The sequence below is a fragment of the Xiphophorus couchianus genome, chromosome 4 (genome assembly GCF_001444195.1).
Source record: "Xiphophorus couchianus chromosome 4, X_couchianus-1.0, whole genome shotgun sequence".
Lineage (NCBI taxonomy): Eukaryota > Metazoa > Chordata > Actinopteri > Cyprinodontiformes > Poeciliidae > Xiphophorus > Xiphophorus couchianus.
This window is the reverse complement of record NC_040231.1, coordinates 3,299,647-3,318,316: the sequence shown is the minus strand read 5'-3', so window position 1 is coordinate 3,318,316 and position 18,670 is coordinate 3,299,647. Positions and strand designations below refer to the sequence as shown.

The 18,670-nt window shown below is 39.0% G+C and overlaps 1 protein-coding gene across 1 annotated transcript in view; it reads left to right on the top strand.

Annotated features, from left to right (window-relative positions):
• otog (otogelin) overlaps window positions 1-18,670 on the top strand; it is a 71,308-nt gene that overhangs the window by 50,162 nt on the left and 2,476 nt on the right. The window contains exons 34-52 of the mRNA XM_028014083.1: window positions 572-2,952; window positions 4,373-4,550; window positions 4,650-4,801; window positions 5,772-5,861; window positions 5,941-6,127; window positions 6,918-7,138; window positions 7,228-7,366; window positions 7,994-8,182; window positions 9,091-9,300; window positions 9,392-9,496; window positions 10,527-10,631; window positions 10,711-10,812; window positions 12,398-12,496; window positions 12,593-12,633; window positions 12,717-12,792; window positions 13,655-13,833; window positions 14,151-14,255; window positions 14,909-15,028; window positions 15,998-16,043. Of these exons, the coding sequence (XP_027869884.1) occupies window positions 572-2,952; window positions 4,373-4,550; window positions 4,650-4,801; window positions 5,772-5,861; window positions 5,941-6,127; window positions 6,918-7,138; window positions 7,228-7,366; window positions 7,994-8,182; window positions 9,091-9,300; window positions 9,392-9,496; window positions 10,527-10,631; window positions 10,711-10,812; window positions 12,398-12,496; window positions 12,593-12,633; window positions 12,717-12,792; window positions 13,655-13,833; window positions 14,151-14,255; window positions 14,909-15,028; window positions 15,998-16,043 (4,725 nt within the window). The remainder of the gene's footprint in view (window positions 1-571; window positions 2,953-4,372; window positions 4,551-4,649; window positions 4,802-5,771; window positions 5,862-5,940; window positions 6,128-6,917; window positions 7,139-7,227; window positions 7,367-7,993; window positions 8,183-9,090; window positions 9,301-9,391; window positions 9,497-10,526; window positions 10,632-10,710; window positions 10,813-12,397; window positions 12,497-12,592; window positions 12,634-12,716; window positions 12,793-13,654; window positions 13,834-14,150; window positions 14,256-14,908; window positions 15,029-15,997; window positions 16,044-18,670) is intronic.

Here is an 18,670-nt window from a genome sequence, read left to right as displayed (position 1 = left end):
GTTTTGATTCAAAAGTAATGTAAATGTTAAATTACAAAGAAAAATTGTGATAAATGCTAAATAAGACAAATTCAACTAAATAACATGAGCTTTTTATTTTTTATGATGGTTTTATTAACTGTTACTATTATTATTCTCTATTTTTGCCTGTGTTGTGTTTATATTGATTGTACGCACAGGGACTGCAGATGAAAACTTTTATGTGAGGTGATTTTTTCCCTTTGAAATAAATAAATAAAAACAACAACAATAAGCTTTGAAGCTCACAACACTTTAAATAAATTAAGTATTTTCACGATTTCTTTCTACTTTATGTGCCAACTTAAAGCAAAGTGCTTCACTTTCTAAAACATGCTGGTTTAGCCCAGCGTCTTCTGCAGCAGAATTGTATTTCCTAATCTAATCCTTCAGATTATGGTTACAAAAAGCTAAAAACACTAAAACTAAAATGAAAGATTTTCAGGTGTAAACATTTTCACGAAGCTCAGTTTTCAGCAAAATCATAAATTTAGATGAACATTTTGTTCTTCTAATTATTGCCTTTCTGACACTTGTTTTCATGTGATTTCAGGTATTCGGCTCCCAGATTCATTGGCGCCTCCGTCTCCGTCCACAGCAGCTGAACATTATGAAGTCACCACATCGTCCACACCTCCACACACACACCACGCAGTGAAAATTCCCACCAGCGCTGCTTCTAGCGCTACTTCTGGGAGCAAATACACCACCTCATCCAAAGCACCACCTGCCCCTGATGAGCCGGCCCGCCCGGAAGCCGTAGTTACATCTGCAACTCCTGAGCCGTCCAGAACTCTGTCTGGGCCAACAGTGCCCTCTGCTGTCAGGCCAGAGGAAGTGGAGGCAACGTCCACAGTCAGAGTAACTGAAACTCCTGCTACAACTTCATCAGCTGCAACAAGATGGATGACCAGGCTGAGCTCATTCAGCCCCACCACGTCCAGAACAACCACAGGTCATTTTGACTCCTCCTCCACTAAACCTATCGACTCCCAGTATTCCCCGCTCACCACCACTACGTCTGCTGGGAGGCCAACCACAATCACAACGTCTACGGTTGGTCATCCACATAAAGACGCATCCGAAAGCACGAGTTCAGCAGTTAGTCAAACAACTTTGAGTTCAGTTTCTCCCCGAGTCTCAGAAACATCTGCAGAAACATCTGCAGTAAGAGGCAGAACCACTGTCTCCAGTACAGCGACTACCTCCTCTACAAAAGCTGCACCGGTAGAGGGAATGACAACAGCACCATTTATCCTGCCAGAACTACCAACCACAAGCTCTACAACAGCTTCTCCTGTTCCCACCTCGACTACTAAAGAAGCACAAACTGGATATTCGTCAACAGCAACGACAGAACTGTTCCAACCAGTTAGCTCTTTCACTCCCAGTAAGACACAAACTGGAACCACAGAAAGGACTTTGCACATCATTCCAACTGATCGTACAACTTCTTCGACTGTTTCTGTGTCATCTACAACAACCGTCTACCATGTTAAACCCTCTACAACTCCACTGTCTGCCTTCACTTCAGCTACTACAAGGTGGCAAACATCAACCGTAAAGAAAGTCACAGTCCCAAAATCTCCTGCATCTAAAATCTCTACAGTCTTCACAACAACAGCTTCACCCAGACCTGCTAAGATGACAGGCAGCACCGCTCCTTCTTGGTACACGTCAGCTGCCTATTCGGATAGGACTTCCTGGTCCGCTGCTGCTCCAGTAACGGGGAAAACCACTTCCAGCAAACTAACTTCAAGACCCCTTGTTGTCCCAGAAACATCCACAATGTCCACAGATGTTCATTTCACCACAAAACCTTCAACAGGAATTACTACTTTGCAACAATCCCCAACCACACAGAGCACCACCCATCCTCTGTATACTGAGCGAACCTCTGAGCCTCGGTATCCCCCTCACTGGGAGGTCACCTCCACTTCCACTACCACCTACCGGCCGCCAATGGAGACAACACCTGGGCTGCCCTCTGCATCTCCCACTATGTCTGCTAAATCTGCTGAAGTTCCTCTTCTTCCAGTAACATCTAGGACAACATCTACCTCTGCAGCAACTACCACCACCACAGAAACATTGGCTCCAGATAGTGGAGCCACAACCACCAGGAAGCTGATTACTCCACCTGTCGCCTCCTTCACCACCACCACTAGAGGGCCTAGACCCTCCAGTCTTCACACCACTCTTAAGTTAATTACAGAGACTTCCCAACCAGTTACGACCAGAGTGTCAACTACAACTACAAGCATGTCTTCTCCGTCCTTGCATTTGCTCCACACAACAAGCTCTACAACAGCTCCAGAGGTATCTACTGTCCTGGAGAAGGTCACGACCCGACTGGTGTCCTCTTCAAGAGCTACACCTACCGCTGTGAGGACATCCACCCTTTCAGCAACACCCAGACTTCCTGTAACATCTAGAGTTACTTCCAGAGCCACATCGTCCGCAGTTAGGCCGATCACCGCAAGGGTCACTGTTGCAACAAGACCTTCAGCTACCACTACCAGATCAACTGTGGTTGGCTCACCAGCTACTACATCTCCAACCATTGCAACAACAGCAAGCAGGGTTGATCATGTTGCCACATCGGCAGCAATTTCCCTTTTGACTACAACAACAGCTCCAGTAGCGGTCTCTTCACCATTATCTACAGCCGCCTTCACCAGAGAGTCAACCTCAACCAAAGAAGCTGAAACAACGACGTCTCCATCCCGACCTGATGTCTTTGTCTCAACCCAGGAGCCTGGTATTCCAGTTCCAACTACAACGCTTCAAGAATCCACCACCGCCTTCCAAAAAATTCCTACAAGTCCAGGATCGACAACAGTTTCGACTTCTCCTCACACAGCGGCCGAATCAACGAGTTCTTCATTTGAGCGATTAACATCAATGTCAGAAACTCCTATAAGGACGTGCACTGTAAGTTCACTAAGGGAGCGTTCACACCAACCCTGTTTAATCGACAGAATAATCCTGTTAACTAAAAGAAACCTGAAGATGTAGGTATTACTAACTTAGTGCAGTTTGCCACAACAAAGGGAAAAATAATGCAGAAAAGCCATTGAAGAATAGCTCAAAACCACTGGCATTCTTCTTTTTTCAATCTCTTCGTGTCGGCTACGCCAGTGGTCCCCAACCACCGGTCCGCGGACCAATTGGTACCGGGCCGCGCAAGAAATAATGAACTACTTCCGGATCTTTTATTCTGAAAATCCTAAACCGGATTTTACCGGTTACGTCTTGCGCGTCAAAATTGAGCCAACTTGCAGCAGAATGAGTAACAAAACAACATCGGAGTACGGCGCGCGTCCCCCCCCAACAGCATCGGACTTGATACTTACCCTCCCCTCCTCCCTCCCGCAGCAAAATTGCGAAGGGCTGACCGGTCCACGCGACTAAAAAGGTTGGGGACCACTGGGCTATGCTATACATAGAATTGTTACCATAGCAACTGACAACAGCGTCACTTTATGTTTTAGGATTAAGCACCAAAAAACACTCAAACATTTCCCACACTAAGAACAGAACATTCAGTCTGTGGCAGTGTTATGTTTTTAGGCTTGATGTTTATTTTGCAAATATTAGTAACTGATTGCTGTGGTTGATTAGCTACCGCTGCTATTAGCTAATCTAACACTGCTGTAGTTCATTAGCTAATTTAAACACCTGCTCTACTGATGATCTGTCAGAGTTGGTGTGATGGTCGCTCTTTTTTTGTTTTTTAACTGAACTGAAAACACAGAATCCCACGTCACATCTACGTGTCAAGGTTGTTAAAGTCAAGCTAGCATAACTGTACTACTTCCCCCTTTTTTTTTTCTTAATTCAACTTTTTCCTGACCTTGTTGTCTTGTTGTGGTAATGTTAACAATTGGTAGCAAAGCACTGCATACCTTTTTCTTTTATATATCACGCGTACATTTAAGATTTAGTGGATTCATAACTTAACAGCTAAAACCAATGCTAGTCATCATCGGCCAGCAGGTTTTGCCTTCTAGCAGGGAGATGTGGGCGGGATCCTGCGCATCTGACATTTAGCGCAGGGCATTAATAGAGCGCCCCTGCAGTAGAGGAGGGGAACAGGTTTTCGATTAGTTTGGTTCGTTTGATGCAGTGCAGTGTGACAGCAAACCACAGCAGCTGAAAATGTAACAAATGTTGCAACTTTGGTCCCTGATTGAACCGAGTCTATCAGACTAGTATTTGTGGAAACAACCTCAGACTTATGAGTCTCCTGTTCACATTTCAGGCAAAACGTTGCGACAAATGTGGAAGAATAACTCTGTTCACAAGAATATCATGTTTACAAGCATCTCTCCAATTTAAAAACAATTTTCAGCCTCCGTATGCAGAGATAGTCGACGAATGCACAAAGTACATCTGTGTCAACAACCAGCTCATCCTGTTCAATAAATCCCAGAGCTGCCCCTTCACAGCTGAGCCTCCAAACTGCGGCCTGCTTGGCTTTGCTATTCTGGTCAATGGAGACAAGTGCTGCCCGAAATGGGATTGCCCATGTAAGGAAACACAGAAATATCCAGAGTTTTTGACCATTTCTTGTTCAGAAGTGTGCTTCGGCAGGAGTTCCCCTGATATTTTGTTGCTTTATGTCGTAGGTCGCTGCTCGATGTTCCCCGATCTCAATGTGATCACTTTTGATGGGGACAGCTTTGCCGTTTTCAAAGCTGCCTCATACATCGTTGCCCAGCTTCCCAACGAGACCCTCAGTGTCCTGATTCAGGAATGTCCGGTGAACTCTGAGCGAGCGGTGAGCGCCATCGTCTCATAAACCCAGACAGCAGGTGTTGATGCTCAATTCTGATTTTGTGGCTGGAATCCGGTTGATTGTTCATACTACTAATTAGACTCAACAATCAGATGTCAACAATTTATGATCCCCAAGCAAAGAACGTTGATGTTGCACAGTAGTAGTAATAATGGACGCTGCTTTTTTACACTGCCAAAACAAAACCGTAACAAGAAATTTTTCTAGTTTATAGTGCAAATATCTTAGCACTCCTGAAATAAGACAAACTAACTTACTAAGTAACTTTTCTTAACCATATAGGAGCTTGCTTTATGTAAATAATTCTTTAATATTGATGAAAAAGTTCTAGTTCTATTGGCAGATTATTTCACTTTTAACAAAACATTTTTCCCATTTTACACCTAAAATAATCTGTCAGTGAAACTAGAACTTTTTATCTATATTGAAGAATTTTTTAGTTGAAACAAGCTCCTATTTCTTGCAGAAAAGTTACTTGTAAGTTAGTTTTGTTTTATTTCAAGTGTACTGAGATATTTGCAGTAGAAACTAAACCAAAAAATACTTGGTAAAATTTGGTGTTTTTACAGTGTTTTGAAGTTTTTAAAGTCTATTGAGCAATGAGAGCTGACTGTATCAACATGAAGGAAGCTGAAAAAAAGAACAATTAACAGCAGCTTTCTGTGGAGCTTTGACTTTAATTTCTGTAGAGAAATCTGTTTGGATGAGGAGTCAGAGTCTGGAGTGTTGGGATCAGTGACAGATTTCTTTCACAAGTTCATAATTATAATTTTTGGTCAATGTTTACATCCTTATTTAATACTTTTAATGGATAAAATGCGACATGACCGCTCATTAGCACCACGTACAGAAGCGTCACAGTGGCATAAAAACTCAGATTTCTGTCATATTTTTCTGCTGTGTGGATGCAGCCAAACCTCACTGATTAATATTTTCCTTATTCTTTCTAAAGCTCATCTGGAATTTCACCAACTTGTGTCTGGTTTCACTCAACATCACACACAAATCGATTCAGGTTGTCGTCGACAGACTGCAGAGGAGAGTAAGGCGCGTCTTACCTTAAACTGCAACGTCCTGCATTGTAAATATTTGACATTTTGCACTCTTGAATCTTTAACCAGCTCTTCGTGAACTCGCGCTACGCCAAGCCTCGTTTTAAAAAGTACGGCTTTGAGATCTACGACACAGGCAACATGTACCTGATCCGCAGCCCGGCCGGGCTCAAGGTGCAGTGGTACCACAGCACCGGCATGATGGTGATCGACGCCGACGACGCAGGCAGCAAACTCCCCACCATGGGCCTCTGTGGTAAGAAGAGAAGAAGTTTCTACTTTCCCTCCAAGCAAGGAGCCATATTTTCTTGAATAGTTGTGTGAAGTACCATGGATCAGTGGCTCCCCAAGGTCGTTGAAGGTTTATCAAAGATGGCAGAACTTTGGATATGTCTGGATTTGTTCTTTTGGATCCAACCATATTGGAGCTACAGTGATATTTTCAGTCTGTAAAACTGTAATGTTTGATATTTTTCATTAAATATGAAAGAGGTGGAAGAGTACTGAAAAATTGTACTCAATGAAGAGTAAAAAGTACTGAGTTACTGATCAAATTATCAGTCATTTAATATTTAAAAATTACATCATCAGATGGACCAACGTATACATTTTAGTGGAATTTTTTGTATTTTAAGGACAAAATGACAATAATTCCTATAAGTAAGGAAACAAATTTTAATCACATTTCGTTTTTTTCCAAATCAGTTTCTTTGAATAAAACTTGTTAAACTTTAACAGAAACTGCAGGTGTGTGTGTGTGTCTGGTGAACTTTTGGTTAAAACATGTTTATTTTTCATTCAGTGAATAGAGAATCCAGAAATTTTACTCAAGTAAGAGTAGAGATACTTCATAATAAAATGACTCAAGTAAAACGTACAGCGCAATAAAAGTACTCAAATTTTTAAAAAAAAGTTACTTATGTAAATGTAACCAGTTACTACCCAACTCTGAACCAGAACTGAAGTTTGAAGTTTATTTGCATTTGTCACATTCAGAAACATTTTGAGTTTTAATATTTTAGTATTTTAATATTTAACCCCTTCAGGTTTCTGCGATGGAGATCTGACCAACGATCTCACTCTGCCCAACGGCTCGGTTTTGGCCGTAAGCCAGGACCCGGTTCTGTTCATCGACAGCTGGCAGGTTCCCAACACCACCAGCTACGTCAGCTACAGCCGTCGGCGCGAACACAACTGCTCCACCAGTGACTGCTCACGCTGCCTGGCCATGCTGGAGGACAATGCCTTCACATCGTGTCACGCATTTGTACGTTTACTCCGAACTCCTCAACAGGCTCCCGTTCTGTCTGAGTTCTCGTGTTGCAGGTAGTTTGATCGTTGCTTCTTCGTCTCCAGGTGCCGCCCAGCACGTTTTGTGAGGTTTGGGTGAGAGATTCAGAGTATGTGAACAACCACTGTGTGGCTCTGGCTGCTTATGTGGCAACTTGCCATAAATTCAGTATCTGCATCAAGTGGAGGAGGCCGGATTACTGCCGTAAGATTCCTGCTTTCATGCTTGTTCCTAAGTCCTGAAACTGTGTATTTTACATACCATTTAAAGGTATGAAGATTAAAGGTGACCTATTATGCTTCCTTTAACAGGTTAGGATAGATCTATGCGTTATGAAAAATATGTTCATTACATTTTTTGCACAAAATAATTCTTAGATAATGAGAGTCAGAATGAGCTGTTTCAGGTCACTGTCACTTTAAATCCAAATAAGCTGCTGCTGGCCACGCCCCCCAACTCAATGTTTACACTACAGCTGCAAACAGCTGAGCAGTTACTCAGCCTTACATGTTTAAAAAGCATTAGTGAAGCACAACCAACAAGAATGCAGCAGGTGGTCTCTGGATGTTAAGTCCACAACATAACAAACTTCTTTTCCAGCAGCCATTGTAAAGCAAAAGAAATAACAAAACATCTTAATAAGTGAATTATGTGAATTATGTGTGAATTCACATAATTCACACACCTTGTGATTTATCCCACAAGCTGGGATAAATCTGAAAAAAGAAGGTAGATTATGGAACAATATTTGTCTTTCAGTGCTTTATTCCCAAGATAAATTGATGGGTGGTGCATCCTGACTTCATTTGCTGATATTTTCTTTCCCTGCAGCCTTCGTGTGTCCCGGCTCTCTGAGCTACCAGGCCTGTCTGCCGGCCTGCACGTCTCAGTCCTGTCCGAACCACGACTTTGACTCTGATCCGGACCACTGCTCTGGCCTGACGGAGGGCTGCGTCTGCCCCGAGGGAATGCTGCTCCACCGGCCGTACTCGGCTCTCTGCATCAGCCCTGAGAAGTGCTGTAAGGACACAACTTTACCTCTTCCATCTGACACTCAGGATTAGAAACATCAGCAAATGTACAAAAATAAAGACTCCTGCACTGCAAAACACCCAATCTTACCAAGTGGTGTCTAGTTTCTAGTGCAAATATCTTAATACAATTAAAAAAGAAGCAGTAACTTTTCAGCAAATTGTAAGAGTTTGTTTTAAGTAAAGAAATTCCGTAATAATGATGAAAAAGTACTAATCAATCAACTTTAATTATGCCATTAGGAAGATCTGGGTACAGTGACCTGAGTCAGCTTTACACTTTACATCCTCACAACAATAAAAAAAAAAGAATATAACTTTATTCAAAACAGCCTGTTTCTCAATACTTTAAAATATTAAAAACTATAAAACAGTAAAAGAATAAACACACTAGTTCCACTGGCAGATTATTTCACAGACAAGACATTTTCACCCTGATATAAGTTAAATAATCTGCCAGTGGAACTGCGACATTTTCATCAATATTAAGGATTTTTTTGACTTAAAATAAGCTCCTGTATGTCACTGAAAAGTTACTTGTAAGTTAGTTTTGTCTTAATTCAAGTGTAATAAGATATTTGGACTAGAAGCCTGACAAAAATACTTGATAAGATGTTGTGTTTTTGCAGTGTAGCTGGTGCCCAAACCAATTATGAACACAAGTGAGTGTTTTTACTTCTTCTGTGGCGAAGTATTTGAAAGATTTAGTGTTTTTGTAGTGCTAAGTTAAATTAAAGCTAAATTAAAATGGGTCAGGCTTTAGTATTGCATGTTATTTGTGACAAATGATTCCTTTAAATGGATTTAAATCAGTTAAAGTCTCTTTATTTTGTCTGAAGTTGTTTCCTGTTGGGGTTCTATGTGATGCAGGCTTTTATTTCTTCTGTTTGTCTGCAGCCTGCACCGACAGCGGCGGCGTTCCTCGGTCGCCCGGCGAGGTGTGGAAGGCCTCGCAGGACGGCTGCTGCATGTACCGCTGCGACAACGACACCATCGTTCCCGTGGAGTACGACTGCTCCAGCGCACCGGCGCCGGTTTGCCACCGAACCGGGGAGATGATCATCAGCATGTCTGACGACACGAGCTGCTGTCCTCACAAAGTCTGCGGTGAGCCAACGAAACGCTCGTTCAGGTCGCTTTGATCACTGAAAGAACCAAGAAACACTGACATCATGCTGTGATTTGACATGTACTGCAGTTTGTAACCAGAGTCTGTGCGATCGCTTCCCTCCTGAGTGTAAATATGGGGAAAAGCTGGTGTCGTACTACAGACCAGAGTCCTGCTGTCCGGACTACGTCTGTGGTGAGTTTCCTTTTTTACCGATGTAGATAGAAATGACCTGTTAATTTTTCTGCCAAAAACTCAGATATTTTGAGACTAATTTTAAACAAAGGGAAGGTTATGTGCAACAATTTCACATTTTTTGTTACACCATGTTACTAAAAACTAAAGTAAAAAAAAAGAAGCAGCTTTTTGAAAAGATACCGCAAAATCAGTAATTTTAGACCGCAGGAGTCAAAAAAAAACATTAAAATATTATTCTCCTTTCCAGCCTCTCTGTCTTTGTGTTTGTTTATCCGTCAGGTTAGTTGTAGCCTCTATAGGAATGATAAAATTATCTCTAAAATAAGCGCCGGTGGTAAATGAAGATGATTCAAAACACAAATTGTACTATAATGGTGGCCATTGTAAATAAATAAGTAAAAAAAAGTAAATTTGTGCCAATATTTTTTTTAGATTAATCTCAGAAATTATCTTGAAAAAAATAAGGGGCTTTCTGAGCTGCAAAAGTTGAAAATTAGCAAGAAGAACGTAAATATTTAGATTATAATCTTACAATTTCTCTAGAAAAAGCATGGACATTTTTAGTTTCAAAAGTTCAATTTTTTTACTTTTGAAACTCAAAAATGTATTTATTTTTTCTATAACATTCCTGGCTTTTTCTAGGAAATGTTTGATTTTGCATAAACAAGCGCCTGCAAATCTCTATAAATTAAAATACAAATATCAACTACAGGAAGGAAATTTGTTGTAATTTTATTTCTGTGTCAAGTTTTTAAAAGAAAGGAAAAAGATAAAGTTACTTGTAAGTTAGTTTTGTCTGATTTCAGATATTTGCACTAAAAACTAAACCAAAAATTACTGGTAATATTTTGCATTTTTGCAGTGCAGTCTGAATTCTGTTATTTCTGGTGAAAAACAAATTATTTCTGTGGAAACACTGGAATTTAAAGAGATGCACTTTCCTTATGGCTTTACTGCAGATGTAAATGTACAGAAGCGCTGACTCACTGCGACTGTTTCTGACCTTCTTTGTGTTTTTGTTTTCCAGAGTGCGATCCTGAGCGTTGTGAGTCTGAGCTTCCCGCCTGCAGAGACGACCAGACGCTGGTCGCCACCAGAGCCGAAGGCAGCTGCTGTCTGGCCCACATCTGCAGTCAGTCCAGCCTCCGTTTCTGATTATTCCTGCACTGAATCCTCATTTTGTTGATTCTGGGTGGGTTTTCCTCCTGCAGTGTGCTCTTCCTGTGCGGAGAGGCCTCCTTCCTGCCGGGACGGCGACGTGCTGAGCGTCGACAGCAACAGCACGGATCGATGCTGCCCGTCCTACCAGTGCGGTGAGGAAACACACATTCGCTCCCTGACCTTAAAATTACCTAAATTATTTCAAACAGACAAGAAAGTAAGAACAGGAAAAAAAAAATTTATAAAACAAATTATTATGCAATTTTACATAATTAGTTTGAAACGGAGCAGGTAGAAGATACAAGATGTCTTTCTCATACTTACAAACATTTAAATCACACCAGATAAACTCACATTGAAATTATTCCCACATTGAATAAACTACGCATTCTCATCCTTAAATGTACAATTATTTATACATTTTTAATATCAGCAATAGCATTTTTGGTCTCTGATGCACCCATACTGTACAACATGTTTCCCAATAAGCTCCTTTTAAGCAGTTTTTTAAGCTGAATCATAAAACTAAAATAAATTTGCTGATTAAATATTTTTTTTAATCTAATTTTTAATAAAATGTTTTTGTGCTAGGATGAAGTGTTATTTTTTTATTAGTTTATTTAAAAAAAAAACTGCAATGGAAAAAAAAATTCCCATCAGAAGTGATAAATGGATGTTGCTACTGGTGGAAACGACAAAGAAGACAACAGGAAGTAGAAGGAGGATGATGTTTTTTACTGATTTATCACGTGAATAAACTTACTCATGTGTGACTTTAATTCTGTTTCTTATTTAACTGCAAAATTTTGTTTTTTTGACATTAATGAAATTCAGTCAGTTTCTCTAACAAAGTGGACAAAAATAAATCCAAACAAACCCAAATACAGTAACTAAGCCTGGAAAGAAAGTGGGAACCAGGACTGCAGGTAACAGTTATTTTAGTAATAAATTTTTCTGAAGATTAATCGATTAATCATATAAAACATTTGCCACATTCTGCAGACTTTCCATTTAACCACGTAAGCCTATTTTATACAATATTATATATACATAAAAAGATGCAAGCGAAAAATGATTCAATTGCTTTTTAAATAAGAAAATAAAGATTTTATTGCCTAAATTGCAACAACATTCCTTTAATAAATGCATCAGCAGCTAAAAAAAGTTTGACCTTTCTGCCCGACTCAACATCAATATGGTGCTGAGATGATTTGCTGATTATTTATTGGATAATCAAATTAATAATTGGAGAGAAAAAGGTGCTTAATATTAGATTTTTTTGTTTGCTTTTTACAGAATTTGAAGGAGGTGAAAATAAAAGTGTTGCTTGAGGAGTTCTGAACATTTACAAAGTTTTTTTAATCTTAATGGCAAAATTTACATATTTTTTGTACAGTTTTGACTTAATTACTGGTCTGTTTATGTTGTTATTTCAGCAAATGGCATGTTTTAGAATCTGTGTACCCCAGTTAGTAATGAATCAATTGCTAAATTAGTTGATGGTTATCTCAATAATCGATTAGTCATGATTAATCTGATTATTTGTTTCAGCCCTGAAGGAAACCACACAGTTTATTGAGACTGTGTAGAAATACATTCTAGGACACATAAAAACAGCAGCTTCCTTTTGTATTTTTGGATAAATTTGTGAAACTTTCTGAGTAGTACTCTGTGTGTGTGTGTGTGTGTGTGTGTGTGTGTGTGTGTGTGTGTGTGTGTGTGTGTGTGTGCGCGCAGTGTGTGAGCCCTACAGGTGTCCTCAGCTGAGCTGTCCTGTTGGGATGTCAGTCGTGTCCGTTTCCAGTCCAAATCTCTGCTGTCCCAACCAAACATGCGGTATGATTCCCAACACGCTGCTGTTTGGTTTAAGATCAGCTTCAGCGTTAAAATAAAAACCTAAATAATTTTTATTCCTCTTGTTTCTGTTTACAGTCTGCAGCTGCGAAAAGATCGTCTCTCCTAAATGTAGCCTGGTAAGTTCTGGCTGTGAGAAATAATATTCTGTTTTTACAGTAATCAGAATGAGAGGTCGGATCTCTCTGGGTGCTCTGTTCAGGGAGAAGCTGCACAGCTTGACCGGGCCTTCCTGTCCGACCCACAGAACCAGTGCTCCTGCAAGAGATACAAGTGTGGTGAGTTCTGCTCAGATTAAACACTGAGGCTGTGATTCTACACACCAAACACCGTGTGTAGAATCACCCTGTCTGATTCCAGTAACAGGTTAGGATAGATCTATGGGCGAAACCAAACTTTTAATTACATTTTTTGCACAAAATAATTCTTAGATAATCAGATTTTAGTCTGCCCAGTTCTGTGCGGTGGCAGTGAAGTGCAAAACACATCAACAAATCACTAAACACAACTACAAATCGAAAAATTCAACGTTTCCATTCGCGCCTGAAAATGGCTGCAAACAGACGCTCAGTTATACAACTGTACATCTTTGAAAAGCAGAAGTGGAGCCTCCTGCATAACCAACAAGAATGCAGAAAGTGGTTTCTAGATGGTGAGTCACCACAAAACACTTGTCTTCTCCAGCAGCCATTGTACAGGGCATGCAGCAGTAAAACCAGCTGACCTGGTGGAGCTCAGCTTTAATTCAGTTTTAAAAAAACTGAATTCATTTTATTAGAGTTTATTTATCCTCACATAAAATGCACTTTTAATGACAGCACATTTGAATTCATTTTATTGCAGTTAAATTAAATTATAATTTTTTTTAATAGAATAAAATTAAATTCTGTTATCCAGTTTACTGCAGTTAGAATCATAGTTGAATAAAATAAAACAACATTTTGGTAAATAGAATGAAAATCTATTCTAATTCACTCGATTCCAATTTAATACTTCAGTTTAATTTAATGCAACCAGTTACTTATTCTGGGTTTTTTTAACAATAGTTTTATCAGCTATTTTTTCCAGTGTTATAGCATTTGATCAGCTTTTGCACATCTACACATAAAACGTGACCCGTGTGTGTGTGTGTGTGTTCAGTGCGTGAAGCCGTGTGTGTGTTCGGCGAGCGCGGACTGCTGCGGCCGGGCCAGACGCTCGTTGAGCACGGAGACGACGGTTTGTGTTACAGTCGCCACTGCAGCCAGGTTCTGGACCCGGCGAGTGGATTTTACCTGCTGCGGATTTCCACGGTCAACTGCTCCGCCCACTGCCACCCGGTGAGACGTCATCAATAACGGAAATTTATTACTTTGTCTGGATGCATCAGGTGTCAAAACACAAAGTTAGACATTTATTATTAATGTTTTAAAGGCTCTGGCAGCTTTTTTAGATTACATGTTTACTCAGTGAAATGGAGTCACTATATGAAATGTCTACTGGCTAACTTAAAGCAAAAACCAAACCGTATCTGAGAAACGGAAAGGACCAAAGACTCATTCCTGAGGCACACCAAGAACTCATCGGCTGTATAACTGAGGGAGGCAGAGAAAGTTGTGTTTCTTGGGTTTAATTATCCTGAATTCTTGTGTTTTAGAATCAGATCTATGTTCCTCCTAAAGACCAGTCAACCTGCTGCGGCGAATGTAAAAACATCTCCTGCATCTATCAACACGAGAACGGGACGGTAGGCCTCTATAAGGTAGGAAAACTTCATTTTTTATTATACTAGCCATTGATTACATATTATAAGTTTCTGAATAGTTTTTATTGTGTGCGTGTCGGTACATTTCAATTTGAATATTGTGAAAAATTTAATGTTTTTTGTACCTCATTTTGCACAGAAACTCATAAATTACACATGGAGTGAAATATTACAATCCTATATTTCTTTTAACTTTGATTAAACTTTTAAACAATAATCCATTTTTTAAGATATTTTTAATTCTTTTTAAAAAAGGGAAACTAGAAAAGCAGTTTAGCATCAGTGTAGGATGTGTAAGTAAGGAGGTGGGCAGAAATTGTACTTAAATAAGAGTAGCACTAGTTCAACATGTTTTAGTCAAGTAAAAGTAAAAAGTACAGCATTGTAAAAATACTCCTAAAAGTATTTTTTTAATATAGTAACTCAAGTAAATGTAACTGAGTAAATGTAACTAGTTACTACCCACCTCTGCATATATCAATAATAATTTTAGAGATTATGTGATTCAATGATGTTAGTCAGCAGTTTGCTGTGCATCCAGCGTTAGCTGCAGTTAGCTTCCTGTAAATTAAAACTAATTGTGTAACGTTGTTAAACGTTTGAGGTTAACTTGAGGATGATGATGATGATGATGATGATGATGTTTTCAGCCTGGGAGGTCCTGGGTGTCAAACTGCAAGAAGTTCGACTGCTCCGACACTTCATTCGGACCGACCCTCATCTCCTACTCTTACAGCTGCCCCCCCTTCAATGAGACAGAGTGCATGAAGGTCAGCATGATGCAGAAACACACAGCTAATAAAGCTGGACCTGCTAGCAGCTAGCTGGTAGCTTACAGGTGCAGGTTTATTAGCTGAACTAAATAAGTCAATGATGAAGTAAGAAAATAACTAAAAAGTAAATATCTATGTGAGTATGTGAGCAGCTTACAGAAGCAGCTAATTATATAAGTACTTAACTAAATGGATAAGAATGTAGGTACCTAAATAGAAACACGGTAAAGTAATTAAGTAACTTAGTAAATAGGTAAGTGAATAACTAAGCAAATAGCTAAGCAGCAAACTCAGGAGCAACTAAGTAACAAGGTAAGTAAATGACTAAATAAGTAAAAAAACAATTAAACTAAGAAGTAACTAACTAGTAAATCAGTAAATAATGAACTAAGAAACAAGTGAGATAGTTAACTAAGTAAATTAGTAAGTTTTAGTTAATAAAACTTACTAATTAGCTAAGTTAGTAAATACATAAGCAAATAACTAAATACTACATGTGAAAAAACATGTGCAACCCATGTTTATCACATATATAACATGTCATGCGCATTTATGTGATACTCATGTTTTAAATGATACACATGTAAAATCAGACACAAATAAAACGTGTATCATATTAATGTCATAATGTGTAAATATGTAACTTGTGAAAACTCGGGAGCTGTGTAATTTTTTTTTTTTTACCATGATTGATGATTCCAAATCATTCATGTCATTCAGTTTTTCTTACGTGGGATGAATATGAGGCCTAACAGAAAATCGTTTCAGTCTTTTCATACAGACTAAAAATAACGAGATCTGTTTTAATCTGGAAGTATTGAAGATGTTTTTACTGACGCACTGAAACTTTAAAACTCTTGATCTGCAGAGGTCAGGTAACTTTAGAGCCGCTGCTGTAGAATAGCTTCACTGTGGTAAACGGATGGTAATATGTTCACCTGCTTGCTGACTCTCGTCTCCTCTCAGATCGGAGGAACCGTCGTTAGTTACATGGACGGATGCTGCAAGACGTGTGAGTATCTGATCTGAGCGTAGCAGCAGTTTGTAGTTAGCGTAGCGCTGTAGGCTGCAGCTGACACTGAACCTGCCGTTCAGCTCGTCTACAACACGTTTGCACTTCAGTTAAACCCAAAAACCTCACCTGGATTGGCTCACACCTGGATCCCAGCTGCTGTTTTCAGATGTCTGTCTGCTGCTAGTTCAGATTTCCACGCTTCTCAGTGAGTTTTGGTAAAACCCGTCACTGAGAAGCGTCTGATGACGTTGAAGTGGGTTTGTGGTTTGTGTGCTTCACCTTACCATCATGTACCGATCCCACCAGGTACTGGATTTCATCTGTTCCCTTTCCCAGATAGCCAAATGACTCCCACAGCTAACACAAACTGTGAACAAGGTACCACAACAACAAGGCTTCTTAGTGCCATTGTTGATATTCAACAATGTACTCCCTTTAAAAGATAAGAAAAGATACAAGAGAACCCAAAAAGTGCAACTGCAACCTACAGAACCGTCCTCTCATCTGTCACTTCATTTCGTTAGGCGAATTTATCCAACATTTACTCTTCAGAAAACCATTCAACTGTGGATTAAATTTCTTAAAGTGATAGTTTACTTGAAATGAACTCACACTTGAGAGGACACAAACGTGTAGCATCAAGCACCTAAAAGATGAGCTCCCTCCCCATTAGCACTGTCTGGGCAGTGCATTGTTGATTGCCAACAATGTACTGTTGGTAGTGGCCTGTAGACGTCTGCATGTTTCCGTAGAGGCAGAGTTTGGGTGTTTGGATTCTTTTCAGGCAAACCTAAACATTTTTCATACCCAACTTGTCACATACAAGTTTGTAATCAGTTCCTTTCAAAACATAAGATGCAGCTCTGCATCTTACAGACTATTTTTATTAGTAACTATTGTTGGTATTTATGGTTTTATCACCTCTTATTTTCCAGTAACTCTTATACAAACATATACACAGATCCATTCCTATCCCAGTTCACAGTTTACATCTTATTATTTGTGCAGTCCTTCATTTTAAACATGTTTAGTTCCAACTCTGGGACAAGCCATCTTAGACTACTGACCTAAAGGAAAAAACAAATAGAAATACATTTCCCTCAGATAAACATTAAGCTAATAGTCAGTAACGCTGTCAATGATCATGCAGATCCACATTACAATTACAATAACTGTAATAGAAATAAGTTATCTCCACTTTATATCACAAATGTTTTATTTGTTTCTGTTTTGTTTTCTATTAAAATTACTTGGTTTAGTTTAATATTCATTTTTTGTGATCTGCTGCTTCACAAAGCAACAGGGTTTCAATTTATGGCTTAAATTAAAAACGACACATATAGTGGCATTTTGTACCACTATCAGTTGTTATAAAATCTGCTACATATATCCAATATGACTTTAAAAAGTTTTAACTTCCTAATTTAAAGCATTGAAATTGGGCCTCTGTCTCTTTAAGAAGCTCCTGCTCTTTCTGAAGCTCCATCAGCCCAACATGGCTCCTCTATTAGCCCTTTAATGTTTTTACCCGCGTTTCACTGGGAAGTGGCTCCTCTAATGAGCTCAGCAGCTCCATCAGGTGTTTGCTAATTGTTGCTGGCTAGTCTGAAGGAGCTGAGATAAAAAGTTGATTTTATGTAACAATTCCCCTTTTAAAAACAGAAATCTAATATCCATCCACTCTCTTTGCATCATGTTTTACCACTTCAGCTTGGTCTCAAATACTTTTGCATATAAACATCTGAAAAGTGTGCGATTAATTTGTATTCAACAAAGAAATACGGCTTTCAACATCACTTAATTAGTGAATAAAGTCCAGCTGGGACTTGAAAACCAATTTTGAAAACATTTACATTCAAAGCTGAATAAAAACACACAAACACATTTATCTCACTGTCTGAACTCAAATCAGGACAAAACTTTCTTCTTCAGTCAGGATCACCAAGATTATTTTTAACTTTTTTTTAAATGATTATTTTGTTTGTAAAAGTTTACATATATTTGGTGAGTATCAGGAAAAACTGTCTTTTAAACTGACAACTTGAAAATGTTTTCTGGCTTTTAGTAAATAGAAATAATTTTGGTGAAAAACTTTAATTCTGATTTAACTTCAGGCAGCGAGAAAAAAAAAGTTTGTCTTTTTATTCAATGTATTTAAATATCTGCATGATCTGGAGTTTTAACTGATTTATTAAAAAATATTGAGAGAAATCCAGAGAAAAAGACCAGTAAGTATGTGACGATTTGGGAACGAAGGTGGGAAATTTCTTCTGTTTTTTTGTTTTTTTTTCTAAGTTATGTTTCGGATCATCAAGCTAAAGTTTAATGGAAGAAAAAAACCTTTTTGAGAAACTAAAGCAGCTGTGTGTGACATTTTATTTTGAAAACGATCCCACTTCCTGCATGTAGATAAATGTCCCCAACTCATTTGGATCAAAGTTGATAATTTTGGGCGTAACTTTACATGAATCATGGTAATTCAAGGTTCAGTAAAGTTTAATTTATGTCAAACGCAAACAAAAAGCATTAAAAATGATGGAAAATTGTCTGGAAGGAAAACGTCACTGAAATCCCTTCAAGCTAGAATGCCACACAAAGCATCTCTAGTTGCACATCATGTGTGG